Genomic DNA, 22,029 nt, shown 5'->3' on the forward strand with positions numbered 1-22,029 from the left:
AATTTGCTATTCCCCGTCCTTACATAAGGCGCACCTGACCATAAGGCGCACCTGGTTAGGTAGGTCAAACACCACCAGAGGCGCCACCGTCGATGACGAGCACAATAGCGCGTCATTTTATGTGCACGCCATGCAAACGGCCAAATTTACATACCGCGGGAAATTTCATTCATACAAATGTTATGCGAGTGTATTTACTACGATCGTAGTAAATTTCAAACAATTACATCATCAGTTACATGTCGGTACATAAAAACATAAGATAAACATGGCGGCCTGCATTCAGCAGTAAATCGAAAATTGGTTTATGATTCAGTGTAAAAAATGAGCTAAATAAATTCAGTGTATTGGCAACTGACCAAAATGAACGAAAACTACTAGTCTCGCTGATTATTCTAATACCAAAATAAAGGCAGCGTGTTACGGAAGAGCTGAGAAATCGGTGGTACTAATTATTATTATTATTATTATCATTTTTTTTTTTCTATCGGGTCGGATTATCGGATAACAACATCAACGTCCATCCCGCCATCTTATCTATGATCACTGGTGGTATGAATCAAACTTCACTCTATTAAGTTTCTTACTATTATGTTATTAGTGTAATAGACTTATAGTTGAATTATTTGAACTATTTTCTTTAAAATGTGTGATTTTCATGTAATATGATCAAAGAGAAGTTACGTTTTTATCCTCCGTAATATTACGGACCACAGCTACGATTCGTCCTGCCTGCTATCTATGATCATTGGTGGTATGGATCAAGCTACACTATTAAGTTTGTTACTGTTGTGTTATTAGTGTAATAGATTGCATATAGTTGAATTATTCAAACTATTTTCTTTAAATTGTGTGATTTTCATGTAATTTGACGGTATTCGTAGCTGTGGTGGGTAATTTTACAGAGGATAAAAACGTAATTCTTTGATTAAATTCATGGAAATCACACATTCTAAAGAAAATAGGTCAGATAATGCAACCATATGCTAAATTCTTATATAAAATTGTGCCTGTCAGTAAAAACCGTCATTGTTTACGTTTGATCGGCGATTAGTCAGACCGCACGTTTTGGCCCGATTTTCCCTTCAAAATGCAATATCTAGATAACTAGGACAGCTAGAAGGATAATTCAAATTGCATTGTACTCATAGCGACTTTCTGCATCCCATGAGAACTACTTCAGCTCAAATATCAGGAATTCCATTTTCATGTTGACCTAGCTAACCTGGTCTCATCATCGGATATTCATGCAAATGTGAGTGCATTCAGAACTTAACATTTTCGTTGTTGAATGAGAAAAATCGGTTGGGATTTAGCAAAATTACAAAAATAAATGATATATTTTTTATTTTGGTCAGTGAAATCAGACCACCTCCATGGACGGTCTGCCCTGCCAATAACCCTATAAAACAACAAACATGTTACGGGAATTGTGGGGAATAAAACCAACAGTAGCAGTTTATTCCCGGAATTCTCTATTCACTTAAAAACACAAGATTACAAATGAAGGTAAATTTTTAGTTTCGACCATGGGCGCAATATAGCAATAGAAAATTAATTATTAATTTTGTAAATTATAATGTATCAACGTAATATGCAATTTTGTGAGCGGAAAAAAAAAATGCTGAAACTGATTTCATAAGTAACGAAGTCGTGTCGGACGAATGGTACGCCATGTTTGTTATGATAGATGCCGACGTCGAAGAAATGAAAGGGTGATAAATTCGTCTAACCTAATCTAACCTGTGTTTAATAAATCATTACCTGCAAATTAAATGTCATCCGGCTCGTCCTCGTTGTCGTCGTCGTGGGAGACGTTGGCGTCCCGATCCTATGCTACCGACTTCTTTCATTAGCATATTACGTTGATACATTTTAATTTACAAAATCAATAATTAATCTTATATTGCTATATTGCGCCCATGATCGAAACTAAAAAAATACCCAAATGACTACAGTCTGAGTGGAGCGAGACTAGACCAATGCAAAATGGCTGTCTGTGTTGTGGACGCTATCATGTCATAGCCATGATAGCGTGAATGAATGCGGTGGCATGGACCCGAAAACTGTCGAAGTTTTCGCAATTTTCTTGTCAAGATACATGCACCTTGGTTATAACTTGGTTGTAACTTTTGTTAAGCCTATGCACTGTCGCCGTCGTCAGGCTAGCTACGAAACGTGTCAAAATAGTACGTCACTATCCGAGGCATTTTTTTTGCACTGAAGCCACACATAAGGCGCACCGCACGATAAGGCGCACCACCCGATTTTGGCCGATTTTAAGGATTTTGCCCGCGCCTTATGGTCCGAAAAATATGGTACATGGTATAATGGGTTTGGTATACGGTAATTTCAATTTGCAGTAAGGTTTTCAGGAACACATATGTACCGTATAACGAGGACTTACTGTATATATATGTGTATAGATATATATATATATATATGTTGATATATGTATGTATATATATTTATATATATATATATATATATATACCGTATTTTACGGCTTACAAGACGCACTTTTTTTCCTAAAAAATACCCTGAAAAATGCTAATGCGTCTTCCAAGACAAATGTTGTATTGCAAGGCAACACCCAGGCTCATGTAAGCTTGGACACTTGACCGATAGCGACCTGGATTTGTATGTTGAGTCATTACACTATGATATGATGTTAGCTTAAGTACTATTTAATTCAACCTTTTATATTATGTAAACTCAGTACTTAGCTGTTACAAGTATTTCCAATACCATAATCCTTCCTGTAGCCTACTCGGCGTGTGGAGAAAACGGGCCATTCCCTCGTCTCATAGCAACACACACACACACACATACAGGAAAATAGAAAACTGATGAGGACTGTGAAGCACTGCAAGAAGACCTAAATAGGGTATGGAACTGGAGTCAGAAATGGGAAGTGGACTTTAATACTAAGAAGTGTAGCATAATGGAGTTTGGAAAAAGCAAAAATAGAATATCAGGAAAATATACAATTGGAACCAAAGAAGTAAAGAAAGTAGGATCCGAAAAAGATTTGGGAGTAATTATCACGAACGACTTGTCCTATGATATACAGATTAACAAAATTGTCGGGGAGACTTACAACTTGCTAAGATCAATAAAAGTGGCGTTTACATACTTGGACGAAGACATGATGAAAAAAATATTGGTTACATTGATAAGGCCTAGATTAGAGTATGCAGCGACATTGTGGTCCCCCAGTACCAAAAAGAATATAAAGAAAATAGAAAGAATCCAAAGAGCAGCTACAAAAATGGCACCTGCACTTGCAAACCTATCATACGAAGAGAGATTGGCTAAACTGGAGTTACCGACACTGGAGCAAAGAAGAGAGAGAGGTGACCTATTGACCATCTACAGAATCATGAAAGGCACAGAGGTACTCGATAGTGAGAACTTACTTAACTGGGACAAAAGAAACACAAGAGGACATGGAAAGAAAATAAAAAAACATAGCTATAGAAGAGAACTGAAGAAAAACAGTTTTCCTCATAGAGTTTTGGACACTTGGAACAAACTGGACAATGGAATAGTATGCGCAAAAACCATTCATGAGTTTAAAAACAAACTAGACACTGCAAGATACAAAGGCGGGACATCACGAGCATAGCTCCCCTTCCCGCAAAATACAACTAGGTAAATACAACTAGGTAAATACATGCCAGGTGCCTTTATCAGTTACCACCAGGCTATCACACGTGTCATAAGATTTTTTGTCCTGGAAATTATCACCCATGGCTAGTTCATCAAAACGGTTTAGTTATACTATCGCATACAAGCTACAAGTTGTACAATATGCCAAAGAACACTGTAAAAGAGCAGCAGAAAGACACTTTGGACCACCGCCTACCGAAAAAATGATTCGGCAGTGGAGTTTTATATATCTACATCCATATTTTTTTATTTTTTATCTTATTTTTATGAAAATAAAACCACCCTTGGACAATGAAAAATGTATAGTATATTTACTAATCACCAACCAGTATCATCGCCATACAAACAAGTGATTTCGTAATGTAAATAATACTTTCAATACGTGTCGTCCTTGCTTCTTATATTTTTGTGTTCAGTGGTTGGGTATATGGTGAATGCGTTCTTGTATGAGAATGACTTCTTTTTTTTTCTTAGGAATTTCTTTCAAATATTAGAGTGCGTCTTCCAAGATGCAGCGTCTTGCAAGCCGTAAAATACGGTGTATATATATATATATACACACACACACTTCAACGAACGGACGGCTTAGAAGACGTTCTGAAGAAAATTGAAGTTTCATGGATCCCAACGCAAAGAGAAGTGCCTATTGTATTTACAGGGTGGGGGGAAATTGCTCGTGGGGTAGTGGGAAAGTAGGGAAAGAGGAGAAGGGGAGGGATTGCTGAGGGAAATGGAAGGAAATGAGGAAGGAGAGGACTTGGCCCAGGCAGACAGGCGAAAGGTAAACAAACGGCCCCCCGACCAGCTGAGCGACGATGAAATGTCTAATAAAAATGTAAAGATTAGAAGTATAGATAAGAGCAATACAGTAGAAAGTGGTGAGAATATTTTCCAGGGATTTAAAGAGGGTGGGGGGGGACACAAACCCCCCCCCCCCGACTGACAAGACTAGAAGAGAAGGTCGATAAGATGATCGAGGACTTGGAGCGTAGGTTCGGTCATGTTAACAACATTGTACGGAGGGTTGAAAAATTGGAAGAACTAGAGAAGGCGAACAAAAACTTAACTAAGGAAATTGAAGAATTAAAAAAACAGTTAACCACTTCAGTACGGGACTTAAATCTCGCGGGCAGCAGCCAATGCCAGCCGTATGACGTGTCGTAATAATACTTGCATCATAAAATATAGTCACCGCTTATATCGATCGTTCTCTCTTTCACCCGCGAATTTTGAAAACCACAGAGAATGGGATTCAGGGCGCATTTGGGAGAATGTAAAAACACAGGGGCGACTACAATAAATATAATCAAGACGCCGATATGGCAACGTCGCGAATCCACTTGCTCCTCATGACGCCTACGTGTGCGGCACCGTATGGAAGGGGTTAAAAGAAGTAAAAGAAGAGAATAAAGTCTTAAAGGAGAATAATAAGGAGAACAAGGAGGGTTGGAAAAAAATCCAAGAAAATAGCAAAGTTGCATTCACTGACATAATCAGACAGCAAATGAATGAACAAACTGAAAACTCAGTTATTAAAGTGATGAGACAGAAGGAGAATATAGTAAGAGACTTAGCAGACAGAAAGAAATGTATAATTATATTAGGAATGGAAGAGAAACATAACCCAGATAGAACCACAAGAATCAAGGAGGAAAATGAAAAAGTAAGAAATTTACTAGAATTAGTTCAGGAAGATGAACCAGAAATAATGAAACAAATCGAAGAGAAATTCAGGCTCGGGAAATATAGTACAGACAAGACCAGACCAATTAAGATTAAATTCAGGTCACAAACTACGGCTGAGAATATCTTATCCAAAACAGGGAAATTAGCAACAAGTGAACAATATAAAAAGGTATGGATAAAAAGGGAAATGAATAAAGAGGAAAGAGAGGAAGAAAAACAGAAAAGACTTGAAGCTAAAGAAAAAAACGAGATAAGAACGGAGTCAGAAAAAGAGAGATTCTATTGGAGAGTAGTGAATATGAAACTAAAGAAAGTCGACATACAAGAGAAAAACAAAAGGGAAACAGAGAACACAATGGAAGTGGCAGAAAACTAAGAGTGTCTTACACAAATATAGATGGATTAATAACAGGATTGAATGAGCTGAATGATTATTTGAAAGAAAAAGAACCAGACATAATGGGAATTGTAGAAACAAAATTAAAAGGTCCACTACCACCCAACAGTGTAGGACATGATGCATATAATTATTGGATTAGAAACAGAGTGAAAAAGGAAGGGGGTGGAGTTATGTTCCTGACTAAGAAGGATATAAACGTGAAGTGTGTCACATATGGAAAGAATACAGTAGAGATGATAATGATGGAAGTAGAAGACAGAGATAAAAAGAGCAGAAAGTTTGTGATAAATTATGTGCCCCCGAAAACAGCCTCATGGGAAGAGAGTGAACATAAAAGTATGTTAGAGGACACAAAGATAACATTAAACAAGATAATGGAAGAGGGAGGAAAAATAGTTATGATGGGCGACTTTAATTGCAAAGAAATCTGCTGGGAAGAAATGACAGTAAAGGGTGGAGACGGCTCATGGGGAAACGCTCTACTTGAGATGGTTACTGACCATACAATGACACAATGGATACAGGAGAACACTAGGTATAGAAATGAAGAAGAGCCATTGAGACTAGACCTAATAATTACATCCGAACCTAGAATAGTGGACAAAATTGAATATAAAAAAACCAATAAGTAAAAGTGACCACATATTGATTGAACTGGAACTTAATGAAGAAAAATATATGAAAAGAAATGAACAATATAGAAAAGGAAGAATGATGTATGAAAAAACAAACTTTGGTAAAATAAGAGAATTCTTTCAAAAGGAAAACTGGGAAGAAATATACAAAGAAGAAACAACAGTAGAAGAGAAATGGAATATTTTGACAAAAATTTACAAAAAAGGAGTGGAAAAGTATGTCCCAAGACAAAAACAAGAAAAAGAATATGTAAAATGCTGGTACAACAAAAGTTGTAGGGAGTTAAAAGACAAAAGAGACAAAGCCTGGACCAGATTGAAAAAAGACAGAAGACCTGAAAAATGGAAAATATATACCTGTTATAGAAATGAATATGTACAAACATGCAGAGAGGAAAAGAGAAAATATGAAAAAGATATCATAGAAAAGTGTAAAGATCAACCAAAACTATTCTACAGATTTGTAAACAATAAACTGAAAAACAAACAAGACTTGGAGAAATTAAGACAAGAGGGAGTTGAATACACTGAGGAAATGGAAATGGCGGAAATTATGAACAAACATTTTAAATCAGTGTTTACAAGGGAGAACATACAACCTGAAGAGAACGAATGGAAAGAGAAAGTCCCCCCTATGGAAGAAATAGAAGTAACAAAGAATGAAATATTAACACACTTGAGTAATCTTGATGTCAGAAAATCGCATGGACCAGATGAAATAGCAAACTGGATACTGAAAGAATGCAGGAATGAACTGGCAGACAAAATACATAGCATACTAAATAGTTCCTTGAAAGAAGGAAAAGTTCCAGAAGATTGGAAAAAAGCAAATATAATACCTATATATAAAGGAGGAAATAAAGAAGAACCTACCAACTATAGACCAGTCTCTCTAACAAGTACAATAGCAAAAATTTGTGAAAGAATTATCAAAAGTAGATGGGTAAAATATTTAGAAAAAAACAAAGTGTTAAATCCAAGGCAATTTGGATTCAGACAAGGACGATCATGCGTCACCAATTTAATATGTTTCTATTCAAGGCTAATAGATATAATACAAGAAAGAGATGGATGGGCGGACTGTGCATTTTTAGACCTAAAGAAAGCTTTTGACAAAGTACCACATAAGAAGTTGCTTAAGAAATTAGAAACTGAAGGAGGAATACAGGGCAAACTACTAAATTGGATGGAAGACTTTTTGCAAGAAAGAAAAATGAGAGTAGTGATAAGAAACCAGCACTCAAAATGGGATGAAGTAATAAGCAGTGTTCCGCAGGGAACAGTTCTGGCCCCAATAATGTTTGCTATATATATTAATGATATGGATGAAGGAATTGAAAGCTATATGAGCTTCTTTGCAGATGATGCAAAACTACTGAAAAGAGTGAAAACTGAAGAAGATTGTGAATCACTACAGAGAGATCTAAATAAAGTACAGGAATGGAGTAGGAAGTGGGAGATGGAGTTCAATACAAAAAAGTGTAGTATAATGGAATTTGGAAAAAGCAAAAACAGAATAACAGGAGCATATAAATTGGGAGAAGAAGGAATAAAAAAAAGTAGAAAATGAGAAGGACCTGGGAGTCATTGTTATGAATAATATGTCACCTGAGAAACATATAAATAAGATTTTTGGAGAAACTTATAATTTAATAAGAACAATCAAAGTTGCATTTACATACCTGGATGAAGAAATGGTGAAGAAAATCCTAATCACCCTGATAAGACCAAGATTGGAATATGCAGCAATGATATGGTCACCAAATACAAAAAAATGTATAAAAAAACTTGAAAGAATACAAAGAGCAATTACAAAATTGGCACCAACACTCTCAAAACTATCATATGAAGAGAGACTAGCAAAAATTGAACTACAGACACTAGAGCAAAGAAGAGAGAGAGGAGATTTGATAGCTATTTACAGAATCATGAAAGGCATAGAAATTACTGATAGAGAGAATCTGATAAAATGGGATGACAGAAATACAAGAGGACACGGAAAGAAAATAAAAAAAGACAGCTATAGAAGAGATTTGAAAAAGAACAGCTTTCCTCACAGAGTAATAGACAGTTGGAACAAGTTAGATGAGAAAGTGGTGTGTGCAAAAACAATACATGAATTTAAAAATAGTTTAGATAAAATGAGATATGAAGACGGGACCCCACGAGCATAGCTCCCCTTCCCGTAAAATACAACTAGGTACAACTAGGTAAATACACACATATTTTATACTCATCCCATCTATCTATATATAGAGCCCACAATCTCTACATGGCTTCTATAATAAAAAACTACTTACCCCAAAGAGACTGGTTCAATTTTTCACCAGCCAAGTAGAAGATGCCAACCAGAATGCACATTGCAGATATGAAGGCCACACGGCCAATCACAGTCAGTTTGGCCAGGATTGGATAAACCCAGTGGTTGCTCACATGAGCAATGTAACAAACCCTGAAATGATGTCCCACATTAATTTCCACTCTTAAATACAAATGATATTTATATAGGTTATACATATATATTTATACTGGGCTGGAGAATGGGGGTGAAATGGGTGGGGATGAAATAGGTGGGAGTGGAATTATGCCTGACTTTAGCTACCTCCCTTGTCAGGAGGAAAAAGCCCTTGGTACACATATGTATGTAAACACAAAAGACCACTTTTCTTTTATATTGTAATACTATCAAACCATAAATAGCATAAGACAGTACTGTTTTTTTTCCCTGTATATATAATGCAACATTTGGTGTGACATAAATAACTCCCACCAGTTCTTTCCTGATAATCTACTTCATAAGACCTGACCTACAGAGTGCACACTATGCTAACTCATACCCTGTCTTCTATCACCAAGCCAATTTACCTAATTGTACCTACATTTTGGTACAATTAGGTAAACATTTAAATTTTTATATCAAACACAAAATTCATAATAATTAAAATGGTCAATCCTCCAAAGCCTAGTGCCACCTTACATCATATCATTTTATTTGGCTTCGTGATCTCTAAACATTGGAGGATTAAGCAAGAAATACAGAGTACCTACCACACAAGATATGCAAGGCAGAAGAAAGCAACAGTGAAGAAGCCTTTGCCTCTGGATGGGTATTTATGGTAAGTCAGGTAAGACTCCATGATGACTCCAATGAGTGGGGTGGTGTGGATATTGTGATTCAGCCATACCGGGAACCAGGTGTCAAATATCTTGGGGTATATTAAGTCTCGGTTGATGTTGTACAAGCTCCAGAATGATGTGGTCACAAACTGTGAAACAAAAATTATCTGTATTTATGAACCATAATATTTCTTCATTATTCTTACAGCCAGCCTAGTTGAAGACCAAATGGTCTATGATGGACAAGACCCTGCTGTGGAAGAACTGCACCTCACTATTATTTCTGAACCAAGCAGTATGGCACAGGAGCAGTGACGAGGCGTAATCGAATGGACTTCATGTTTATGATGCAGGTATGCATTTTGACACAACATTCCCTGAACAAAGGAGCAAGGACCTTTTGGTATACATATCAGATATCAACATCAAGTTTTATGCAGTCAAGACTATGTTTACCAAATGTTGTACACAGGAAAGGATCTATATTTGTTGGGTTCTGTCTCCTACTCTCCAATTTATCATACCTAGCCTCAAATTCAGGTACAGTTCCAAATTATTCTATATCCTTGATTTCCAATTATCATATTTCCATTTAATTCAAAATTCATGTAATACTGCATCTCTGATCTATAGTTACTGTTTCATTCTCTCCATTTTCCTTTCACTTTTGTTTCATACAACCTAATCTCTTCTACTATTTACACCATTTCTTTTTTCTTTCATGCATTAATGTACCTATACACATTCATACAGACAATTCTCAGAATTGAGAACATTTGAGCAGCTGGCCAGGATGATAATGTTATTCTTTTTACCCTTTTCCCATCCTGTACTTCCAGTGAAGTCCTCTTTGTCCTCTTTTCAGAAGAGGAAGTCATTAGCAATCAATCAATCAATCCATTCTCCAAAGTCTCTCTTGTAGGAAACCCATGGCTCTTAGGTAACCAGCATGTCCACTGGATTGGGCCACAAATCACTCAAGGAAGAGATATTATATTGGTCAGAATAGACACCATGTAAGGATGAAACCTTTATTAAAAGTACATTTCCCTTGTTGAATGTTTTTCAAGTACTTGAAAAAGTACTTTTTCATGTACTTGAAAAAGTTTCAACAAGCAAAATGTACTTTTAATAAAGGTTTCATCCCCACATGGTGTCTACTCTGACTATTTTGTCGATAACTGCTATATCAAATCATATATTATGAGTATGTTATTGTATGAGTAAGGCTCAACTAAGGCAGTGTGGGATGTGTTCAATGTCTTCTATAGTTACCGGTACCTAATCATAGCATACTGGGGTCCCATCTCTTACTCTCCAATTTATCACGCCTACCCCAAAATTTATGTATGGTTCCAACTAGGTTTATATCTTTAATTTCCAATTATCCTATTTAAATCTGAAATTATGTGTTGTTCCAACTTGGGCTATATCACCTTCTAAACTATTCCAAGTATTTAAGCATCTATATGAAAAACTGTGTAATAGCTGCAAATCACCAGCATCACATACAAGAATTACAAAGACGGGTCACTATAATAAGGTAAATACATCTCAATTCTTTTCCCTTACAAGAAGGGAATATATGGGTGGCATTCTTAGTTACCACATCCCCATGCCTTAAAAAGAGAGAAAGAAATAGAGAGAGAGAAAGAGGAAAAATAAAATTTTCAGTATAGTTAAAATGGACCTAAGGACAAATGAAGAATTATAAAAGTGGTATAAGTGAGACTGACAAAAAGTGTAAGGAAGGAGGAGTAGGAAGGAGAAGGAGATGAAGTTTGAAATGGATATGCATTCCTTTAGGAATCAAGGAGATTAGACTTCAGTCTTAAAACAAAGGATGTGTGACTGACCAATGAGGTACCACTAAAGTGCCTAATATGTTTACTATATAAAAATGCAAGCATTCAACAGCTTCATGATACATTCACATCCTGTTTGTTATTTCTTCTTTCTAAATATTCTAATGACATATATACAGCTTCCTTTTTTAGCCTCAACTAATTTTTTCAATGCAAACAAATACAAATGAATACACATGTAAACAAGACACCGAAACAAAAGGAAGTGCAGCAATTTGAGCTCCGATCTAGTGCTTTTGTTGCTGTCATGAAGGAAACGACTAGTTGTTATTGTGCGGGATGTGTAGGCTATGTTTCTCGTGAGACCAAGGTTAAATCCAGTTCTTGAAATAACTATAATTAGCACAATGGAGAAAGAAAAAGACAAAAAAAATATTGAATGAACCAATGAAGAGAGGCCTGGATATAAGTAAGGTTGAGTTGCCAAGAGGAGTAATTCCAAAGAGGATATGCTTAACTGACACACCAAGAATAAATCAAAGGTGGGAGAACAACAGTTTTTCAGGTTTTCAAAGACATCCAGGAGAAATAGGTAAAGACTATTAAGAAATCATGAAGCAAACAAATTATTGGAAGAAATCATAGATCTAATATTGGACTACCAAGCTGTACTTGGGAAAATTATTACTTTGCGTAAGAGTAACAAGCAAACAATTGGAGAATTGAGTGACCTAAAGAGCGAAATAGACATGTTCAAAAGAGAAAAAAAAAAAAGAATGAAAAATGAGGATAAAAATAAAAATGAAGAACTGAAAAAGGAGGTCAAAGAGTAATTACAGGTAGTGACCGAAAAGGTGGAAGAGTCAATCAAGGAAACAGACCTCCCTGAAATAAAAAATTAGTGGAAACAAGAACAGGAAAACCAAAAATTATCCTTTAGAGAAATAGCACAAAAGAAGATGGAGGAAAATACAAAAGAAACAGTTATGAAAGTAATTAAAGAAAAGGAAAATTGGGTGAGAGATACAGCTGACAAAGGTAAATGCATTGTGGTCCATAGTATCCAAGAAAAATACAATGTGTATAAATACCAGAGAGAAAAGGAGGAAAAGGAAATAGCTAAAGAAATTCTGAAAGAAATTCAGGACGAAGGGCAAAATTCTGACAAAGAAATTAATGAGATTCACAGGATAGGCTAAAGAAACTAAAGAAGGACAGTTACAGAAGAGACCTGAAAAAGAATAGCTTCACACATAAAGTGATTGATGTCTGGAACAAGCTAAATGGAGAAACAGTGAGTGCCACAACTATACACGATTTTAAGAATAAACTGGATGCGGAGGAATACAAAAAACGGGTCACTACGAACATAGCTCTCATCCCATAAAATACAACTAGGTAAATACATTCAAACTCCTTCCCTCTTCCTCTCTTATGTTCTATGTTTCTGCTCCATACAGTGCTGTTGGGACAATCACTCCTTCATACAATCTCCTCTTTGCATCCATTCCCAAATGTCTACTTCTTATTACACTTTTTAATCCACCAAGGCATTTACTCGCTTCTCTCAATCTGCATTCTACCTCCACCTCCACTTCTCCCTTTCCTGCCACATTCGTACCCAAATATCTACAACTATCCACTTTCTCCCTTAATGCTCACTTCCAGTCTCCTGCCACTTTCACCCCTTGTACATCTCATCACCTTACTTTTACCCACATTTATCTTCAACTTTCTTCTTTCACACTCTCCCAAACTCTGTCACCAACTTCCTCAATCCCTCCTCTGATCCTGCCACAAATGCAGTGCTGTCCACAAACAACAGCTGGCTCATCTCCCACTTTTCTCCATTTTCTTTAACCATCTCCAATCCCTGACTCACCACCCTTGGATTTACCTCTCGCACCACCCCATCCATGTATAAGTTGAACAGCCAGGGCGACATAACACATCTTCCTATTATATTCCTATCTACCACTACATAGTCCATTAATGCTCTATCTACCTCCCTTCCATCCACCACCCTTTCCCATGTGTACTTATGCTTGACTTTCTTCCTAAACACTGTAATCAACTCTCTTTCTAGACACATCTCCACCATCAACTCTCCACTATGATTCTTTCCTGGAACTCCACATTTCCCAACCACTCTGTCAATTGGTTCACTTCCTACTCAAGCATTAAGGTCTCCTAATACTACTACATTGATGTTCCTCCCTAATCCCTCTGTGCACTCATTTAAATCTAACCAAAAAGTCTCCCTTTCTCCTGCACTTTTCTCACTACCAGACCCATATGCACTTACAAAAACCCACATCTCCTTTCCCAGTTTCACCTTCATCCACATTAACCTATCTCTTCACTTACTAGTATAGCCACCCCTTCTCTCCCCTGCCCTCTCTTCACTCCTGAGATCCTCCCAACTACACTCCCAAACTCACACTCGCCCTTCCCTCTCAACTTAGTTTCACTTAAAGCCAACACATCCATCTTTCTTCTCACAAACATACTACCTATCTCTTCCCTTTTACTCTCATCTGTACCACATTCACACACATTAAAAGACCCAAACCTTAGGGTGCTGGTTGGAAAACTTATAGACCCTCTTATGCCTTTACATTTTTTTTAGGAATGTCCCCTGTGGGGCTACAGAGAGAAGGATGCCTGGTTTCAATCCCCGTCCCATTTTTCTTTCCTCTTACAATCCAAGTGGGAATACTTGGTGGCAGCATTCTTTTCCCCCACCACAGGGTAGGCAAAACAAGGAAATGAAATTCAGAGAAATGGTACAGGACAGCAACAAGGGGTTGGGGGATAGCATAACGAAGGGACAGTAGCAGTATAATAAATGTTTCAACATTTCTCTGTGAGCAGAGTCCTCTATCACAGACAAAATGATGTGTGGTTCTGGTCCAAAGGGGATACCCCATATAAACCCTATAGTATCAACTGTATGCTACATTGCCATAACAACATGCAGCCAATACCCCAGATGGACATGACAGAAAAAATGGTACATCAGAAAAATGGAAACTTAAATAAAAAAAGAGAAGAAAATATAAAACTAAAAGTGGTATACACAAATATTGATGGTATGATCTCTGGAATTAATTAACTAAATGACTATCTGGAAATAGAGAAACCTGACATTATGGGAATTGTGGAGACAAAACTGAAAGGCCCTCTATCAACAAGTATGGTGGGACAAGGTCTTTACAACCACTGGACAAAAAATAGAACAGACAAACAGGGAAGAGGTGTCATGATATTGATCAAAAAGGGTTCAAATGTGACAAAGATAAATGAAGGCAAATATAGTGTGGAATTAATTATGATTAAAGTTGTAAATAAAAATATTAAAAGTAGAAAATTTGTTGCAGTATATGTGCCACCACAAACACAGGCTTGGTCTGGTAGTGATCATTCTAAATTACTGGAAGACACAATGAATGTGCTAAATGAGTTACTGAAAGAGGGTGGTAACATAGTAATTATGGATGATTTTAATGCATCTGGGAAGAAATGATAGTAAAAGGAGAACAACAACTTTGGAGCAACATTCTGCTGGATATGACCATCGAATATACCTTAACACAATGGGTTAAGGAAAATACTAGATATAGAAACAATGAGGAATCATCGAAACTAGACTTAATATTAACTTCTGAACTGGATATTGTGAACAAAATGGAGTATAAGACACCAATTGGAAAGAGTGACCATATACTAATAGAATTTGAATTAAAAGAACAAAACGATGTAAGAAGGAATGAAAAACATAGAGAAGGAAGATTAATGTACAACAAAACTGATTTTGTAAAACTTAGAAAAAAATTCCAAAACACAAACTGGGATAAATTCTCCAAAGAGGAAACAAAGATGGAAGACGAATGGAACATACAGTATTCAAAGAAAAGTACAAGGACTGAATTAATAAATATGTACCAAAGAAGCAAAGAGAGATTTATATGTAGTGTTGGTATAACAAAAGGTGCAGTGAGGCTAAAGACAGAAGAGACAAAGCCTGGAAAAGATGGAAAAAAGAAAAAGAAGGAAAAAAATCCAAATGGCAAATATATATAAAACTTAGGAACAAATATAGTGTGTGTGAGCAAAAATTTTTGATGCAGCCCGAAGGGATTTCTCCCCGTCCTCTCCTTTATATGGGGGGATGGAGAGGGGGGGTCGCTGATTTAATGAAGCGGCCTTGCTGTGGATGTGCTGTGTCCTGCGACACTGCTTCTAACCCAGGGCAGTGGACAGGGTGCAGGGATGACCCGTCATCTAGGAGGTGCTAAGATGGGAGGGAGGGTGGAGGGGTGTGGAGTGTTTTCAGGGATGAAATGGGTGGGAATGTTTTTGTGCCTTGTCCTTTTTGGCTACCCCCCTGGTAAGGGGGAAAAAGGCCTTGGTATATGTATGTATGTATGTAGGAACAAATATGTGAATATACACAGGAAAGAAAATAGAAACTATGAAAAAGATATTATAGACAAATGTAAGGATCAACCTAAACTCTTTTACAGATATATGAATGATAAATTAAAAGACAAACATGAAATTGTAAAACTGCGTGAAGGAGATAAAGAATATATAGATGACACAGAAATGGCAGAAGTTATGATCAGACATTTCAGGTCTGCTCTTACAATTGAGAGCTCACAAATTTGGGAAGACAGACAATGAGAAAAATCCCCTAAAATGAAAGAAATAAAGGTAACACAGAAAGGAAGGAGACCAAATAAAAAACCTAGATGTTAGGAAATCGCATGGACCAGATGGAATTGGAAATTGGATACTGAAAGAGTGTACAGACAAACTGACAGGCAGATTATACAAGATAATAGACATTTCACTCAAAGAAGGAATGGTACTGTACTGCAAGATTGGAAAGATGCAAACATAGTGCCAATATATAAAGGAGGAAACAAAGCAGATCCTACAAACAAACAAGCACAGTAGCAAACATAGGCGAAAAGGTTATCAGAAACAAATGGATAAAACACTTGGAAGAGAATAAATTTTAAACCCTAAACAATTTGGCTTTAGAAGTGGAAGATTGTGTACCACAAACTTAATATGTTTTTACTCGAGATTAATTGAGAAATACAAGAAAGAAGCTGGGCAGATTGCGCCTTCTTGGACTTCCAGAAGGCTTTTGACAAAGTACCACATAAAAAGTTAGTAAGAAAAATTGAAATAATAAAAGGAATACAAGATAAGCTACTGGAATGGATGAAGGATTTCTTAAGCGGGAGAAAAATGAGTGGTACTTAAAGAGACAAAAATTTGAACTGGGAAGATGTGATAAGTGGCATCCCGCAAGACTCTGTATTGGCTCCTTTAATGTTTGCCATATATATAAATGATATGGATGAGGGAGTGAAGTGTTACATGAATTTCTTTGCTGATGAGGCCAAATTACTCAAGAGAGTAAGAACAGAAGAAGATTGCAGATCGCTACAAGAAAACCTGGACAAAATATGTGAATGGAGTTAGAGGTGTGAAGTGAACTTCAACGTTAAATGTAGTATAATGGAATTTGGAAAAAGCAAAAATAGAATATCGGGTCAATATAAAATTGGTACCAAGGAAGTCAAAAAAGTCAATTCAGAAAGGGACCTAGGAGTGACTATCTCAAATGACTTGACATCTGATAAACATGTCAATAAATTAGTTGGAGAGACATATAACTTATTAAGATCAATGAGAGTGGCCTTCGACTTCATGGATGAAGAAATGGTAAAGAAAATAGTGGTTGCACTGATAAGACCTAAATTGGAGTATGCTGTGACACTATGGGCACCTAGCACAAAAAAAAACATAAGAAAATTAGAAAGAATTCAAAGAGCAGCGACAAAAATGGCACCTACACTCTCAAATTTGACATACGAACAAAGATTGGATAAATTACATCTACCAACATTGAAATAGAGAAGAGAAAGAGGTGATTTGTTGACCATTTACAGAATTATGAAAGGGATGGAAATTCTTGATAAAGACGACTTATCAAAATGGGACAGAAGAGAAACATGAGGACATGAGAAGTTAAAGAAGGACAGTTACAGAAGAGATTTGAAAAAGAATAGCTTCACACATAGAGTGATTGATGTCTGGAACAAACTAAACGGGGAAACAGTGAGTGCCAAAACTATAGAAGATTTTAAGAATAAACTGGATGCGGAGAGATACAAAAACGGGTCACTACGAGCATAGCTCTCATCCTGTAAAATATAACTAGGTAAATAAAAAGGAGATGCAAACAGCAACAAGCCTATTGGTCTTTATGGGGCTGATTGCAAATGGAAAGATGATGGAATAAACAGTGGAAATGGTTAAGAACCAGTGACTAAATTTATGTGTATGAGTTCACAATGCTGAGAAATTAGCCTGGTGTTGGATTCCTTATATATTTATCCATAGCTACTACTCTTTTGGAACTTGAGTGGGGCAAAGGTAGCTTTCCTGCCTTGAACACAGGAAGTCTAGGTTCAACCTCCAGGAAATGCTTGGCAAACATCTCAGGTATGTTTTCATGGATTACCACCTTGTCTCAGCAGCAGGGAATGAGGGTAGTAAACCAGTGTCACAATTCAGTGTGAACACCTTATCAATACTGCTGAGTTGATTGCACTGATTTCACACTTCTTTTACAATCATGGTCACATGTGCCCATTAAGCCGTCCATACAACCTTCCCAAGCCATAAGATTCTGAAGGATTTATGATGGGTACTGTTGTTGTTGTTCCCTAGACTGTCTGGCTGAGCAGTTCTGTTTCCTTGAGGAATGCCATGGTTGGAATGGGGTTTTCCCTCAAATCCTTCATAAAGTATATTGTATTGTTGGTGTGTATGATTGTGTACAAAGCAGTCTTTCATAATGTGTTGTATAGTATGGGGTGAAGTGTTTCACCCTGGACAGTTATCTGCGTTGTGGTCATCCAGCTTCTTATGGTACCTTAGAAGGGATGGATGGTGACTGGACGGTACCCATCATAATATAATATTATGACGGGGACTTGTTTATGATGATTCTGCAAGAAGGATGACAGAATCATCTCACTCAAGCTCATCTTCAAACCCCACTAACCTCACCCCTAAGGGGAAGGCACTCTGTCTCCAGACTAGGTCCAAAATCTCTAACAATTTTAACTGCATTTCCTCCATTTTTTCACACAAGGAGAGCTTACAACAGATGACCATTCCCTTCCTCCTCTTCTAGCCACTTTCAGCTGGGGACATAAAAAACAGTCCCATATTAATACAGCACAGGCAAAAATCCAAAGTTTCTTCCCAATAACATCTGTGGGAAGACCCATTGCCAGACAATGTGCAGTTGCAGGCTTCAGATCAGTGAAACTCAAGGCAACAATAACAAGTACTATTATCATTGAAGGGTGTAGTGAGAAATGGACATTTGGGTGTGGATGCTGGGAGGAGATTGTATGGGGGGGGATTGTGCTGACAGCAGTGTATGGGGCAGAAATATGAAACATAAGAGAGGAAGAGAGGAAGAGAGGAGGAGTTTGAATGTGTTTAAGATGAAGTGCCTGAGAAGTAAGGTGGAGGTTGCTAGGCTGGATGAGGTGGGGAGCTGGGGGTTGGGATGGGGGAGTTGGGGGATAGGGTTGATGTAAGAATATTGGGATGGTTTGGACACATGGAGGGGTAGAGTGAGGTAAGATTGGTGTGGGGGGTGGAAAGCGGAGATGGAGGGAGTGAACATGAGGGGGCAACCAAGGATAAGATGGATGGAGTAAAAGGGGCAATGAAAAAGAAGGGAATGTCTCTTGAGGAAGGAAGGAAAAAGACAGAAGATAGGGGTGAGTGGAGAATGGTTGTCTATGGACGATGCTGTAAAGCATGGAAGGGGGTAGGTGTGAGATGGGGGAGAGGGAGTATATATATATATATACATATATATATATATATATATATATATATACATATATATATATATATACATATACATATATATTTTGGAAATAGACTCATCCGCTGGGATTCGAACCCTTGCCTAGGCGGCTTACGTCTTATAAGACAAAGGCCTTACTGACCATGCTATCTCGACCCTACAAAACGAAATGACTTGGTTCACGGCCCAGTCGTTCCGCCGAGGGCACTCGGACAGAACATGATACGTAATGTATTTCATCAAATCCTTTATGCAGGTTAGTCTTCCGACAAGTGTTTTTATCATTTGACAATTTTGGAAATAGACTCATCCGCTGGGATTCGAACCCTTGCCTAGGCGGCTTACGTCTTATAAGACAAAGGCCTTACTGAGATAGCATGGTCAGTAAGGCCTTTGTCTTATAAGACGTAAACCGCCTAGGCAAGGGTTCGAATCCCAGCAGATGAGTCTATTTCCAAAATTGTCAAATGATAAAAATACATATATATATATATATATATATATATATATATATATATATATATATATATATATATATATATTACCTACATACATACATATACCAAGGTTTTTCCCCCTTACAAGGGAGGTAGCCAAAAAGGAAAAGGCATAAAATCATTCCCACACATTCCATCCCTGAATACACTCCACATCCCTCCACCTTCCCTCTTTTCTTAGCACCTCCTGGAGGATGGGTCATCCCTGCACCTTGTCCACTGCCCTGGGTCTGAAGCAGTGTCGCAAGACACAGCACATCCACAGTAAGGCCGCTTCATTAAATCGGTGACCCCCCTGTCACCCCATTGCATAAAAGGAGAAGACGGGGAGAAATCCCTTCGGGCTGCATCAAATTTTGCTCACACATACTACCTCACCCCCCATTCCCCTGCCCATTCCACCTCATGCATCACAACATCATCCAAATACAACCATTCTCCATTTACTCCTGTCTTCTGTCCTCTCCCGTCCTTCCTCAACAGACATTCCCCTCTTCCCCAAAGCCCCCTTCACCCCATCCATCCACCTCATCCTAGGACGTACCCTCATATTCACTCCCTCCACATCTGCCTTCCATACCTCTTTTACTAGTCTTTCTTCACTCATTCTTTCCATGTGTCCAAACCATCCTAATACTCTTTCATCAACCCTATCTCCCAACTCCCTTTCCACCCGTTCTCCTCCTCACCTCCTCATTTCTCACTCTATCCAGCCTAGTAACCCCCATCATACTTCTCAGACACCTCATCTCAAATACATTCAAACTCCTTCTCTCTTCCTCTCTTATGTTCCATGTTTCTGCCCCATACAGTGCTGTTGGCACAATCACTCCTTCATATAGTCTCCTCTTAGCATCCATTCCCAGATGTCCATTCCTCATTACACTCTTTAATCCACCAAGGCATTTACTCGCTTCTCTCACTCTACATTCTACCTCCACCTTCATTCCACCTTTTCCTGCCACATTTGCACCCAAGTATCTAAAACTATCCACTTCCTCCAGTCACCCTCCCTTAATGCTCACTTCCAGTCAACTGCCACTTTCACCCCTTGTACATCTCATCACCTTACTTTTACCCACATTTATCTTTAGCTTTCTTCTATCACATACTCTCCCAAATTCTGTCACCAACTTCCTCAATCCCTCATCCGATCCTGCTACAAGCGCAGTGTCGTCAGCAAACAACAGCTGGCTAACCTCCCACTTTTCTCTATTTTCTTTAATCATCTCCAATCCCAGACCCACTACCCTTGCCTTTACCTCTCGCACTACCCCATCCATGTATAAGTTGAACAGCCAGAGCGACATAACGCAACCTTGACGAAGTCCCACCTTTACCTCGAACCACTCACTCTCTCCATTTCTAATCCTGACACAAGCTCTACTACTCTCATAAAAACTCTTGACAGCTCCCAGAAGCTTTCCTCCTATCCCATATATCTGCATAACCTCACACAGTGCCTTTCTGTCTACCCTATCCTAACCCTTTTCCAGATCCATAAAAGCCAAAAAAACATCCTTACCTTTTCCTATAGCTTTCTCACATATCTGTCTTACCACAAAGATCTGATCTACACAACCTCTACCCGTCCTAAATCCACACTGTTCCTCACCAATTACTCCCTCTGTTCCTCTCCTAATCCTCTCATTCAAGATCCTCCCATAAGCCTTCCCAACTACACTTAACAAGCTAACCCCTCTGAAACTACAACATTCACACTTGTCCCCTTTACCCTTGTAAAGTGGAACTATACAGGCACTCCTCCAGTCCTCCGGCACTCTACCCTCTCTCCAGCAAACATTAAATAACCTCACCAGCCAGTCAACCATCACTGTACCTCCTTTCTTTAGACATTCTACATGACATCCATCCAGACCAGGTGCCTTACCTGCTTTCATCATCTTAACAACTGTCTTCGCTTCATCCTTCCTTATTTCTCCTCCATTTCCCTCACTCATCACGGTCATTTTTTTAGCATTTACCACTGCAGCTATCTTTCCCTCCCTATCCTCCTTCACATTTAGCAACTCTCTAAAATATTCTGCCCATCTTCCCCTTACTGCCTTCTCTTCCATTATCATCTCTCCATCTGCACCTTTTACCTTTTCTTCTCTACTTGATTCACCTCCTCTTCCTCTCTTAATTTCTTTCCAAAACATCTTTTTATTACTTTCAAAATTTTCTGTCATACTCTTACCCCATTTCACATCTGCTCTCCTCTTTGCCTCCTTTACCTTTTGCTTTACTTCTCTTTTCTTTTCTTTGTACCTCTCATATGACTCCCTCGTCCTATTTTGTA

At 38.0% G+C, this 22,029-nt stretch overlaps 1 protein-coding gene across 2 annotated transcripts in view; it reads right to left on the bottom strand.

Annotated features, from left to right (window-relative positions):
* Positions 1 to 22,029, bottom strand: part of LOC143028352 (androgen-induced gene 1 protein-like) — a 53,411-nt gene that overhangs the window by 11,973 nt on the left and 19,409 nt on the right. For both annotated transcript variants that reach the window (XM_076190301.1, XM_076190300.1), the window contains exons 3-4: positions 9,442 to 9,659; positions 8,694 to 8,845 (exon numbers count right to left, since the gene is read on the bottom strand). In XM_076190301.1, coding sequence (XP_076046416.1) covers positions 8,694 to 8,845; positions 9,442 to 9,659 — 370 coding nt within the window. The remainder of the gene's footprint in view (positions 1 to 8,693; positions 8,846 to 9,441; positions 9,660 to 22,029) is intronic.

The sequence above is a fragment of the Oratosquilla oratoria genome, chromosome 9, assembly GCF_046742065.1.
Source record: "Oratosquilla oratoria isolate Oo_2021 chromosome 9, ASM4674206v1, whole genome shotgun sequence".
Taxonomy (NCBI): domain Eukaryota; kingdom Metazoa; phylum Arthropoda; class Malacostraca; order Stomatopoda; family Squillidae; genus Oratosquilla; species Oratosquilla oratoria.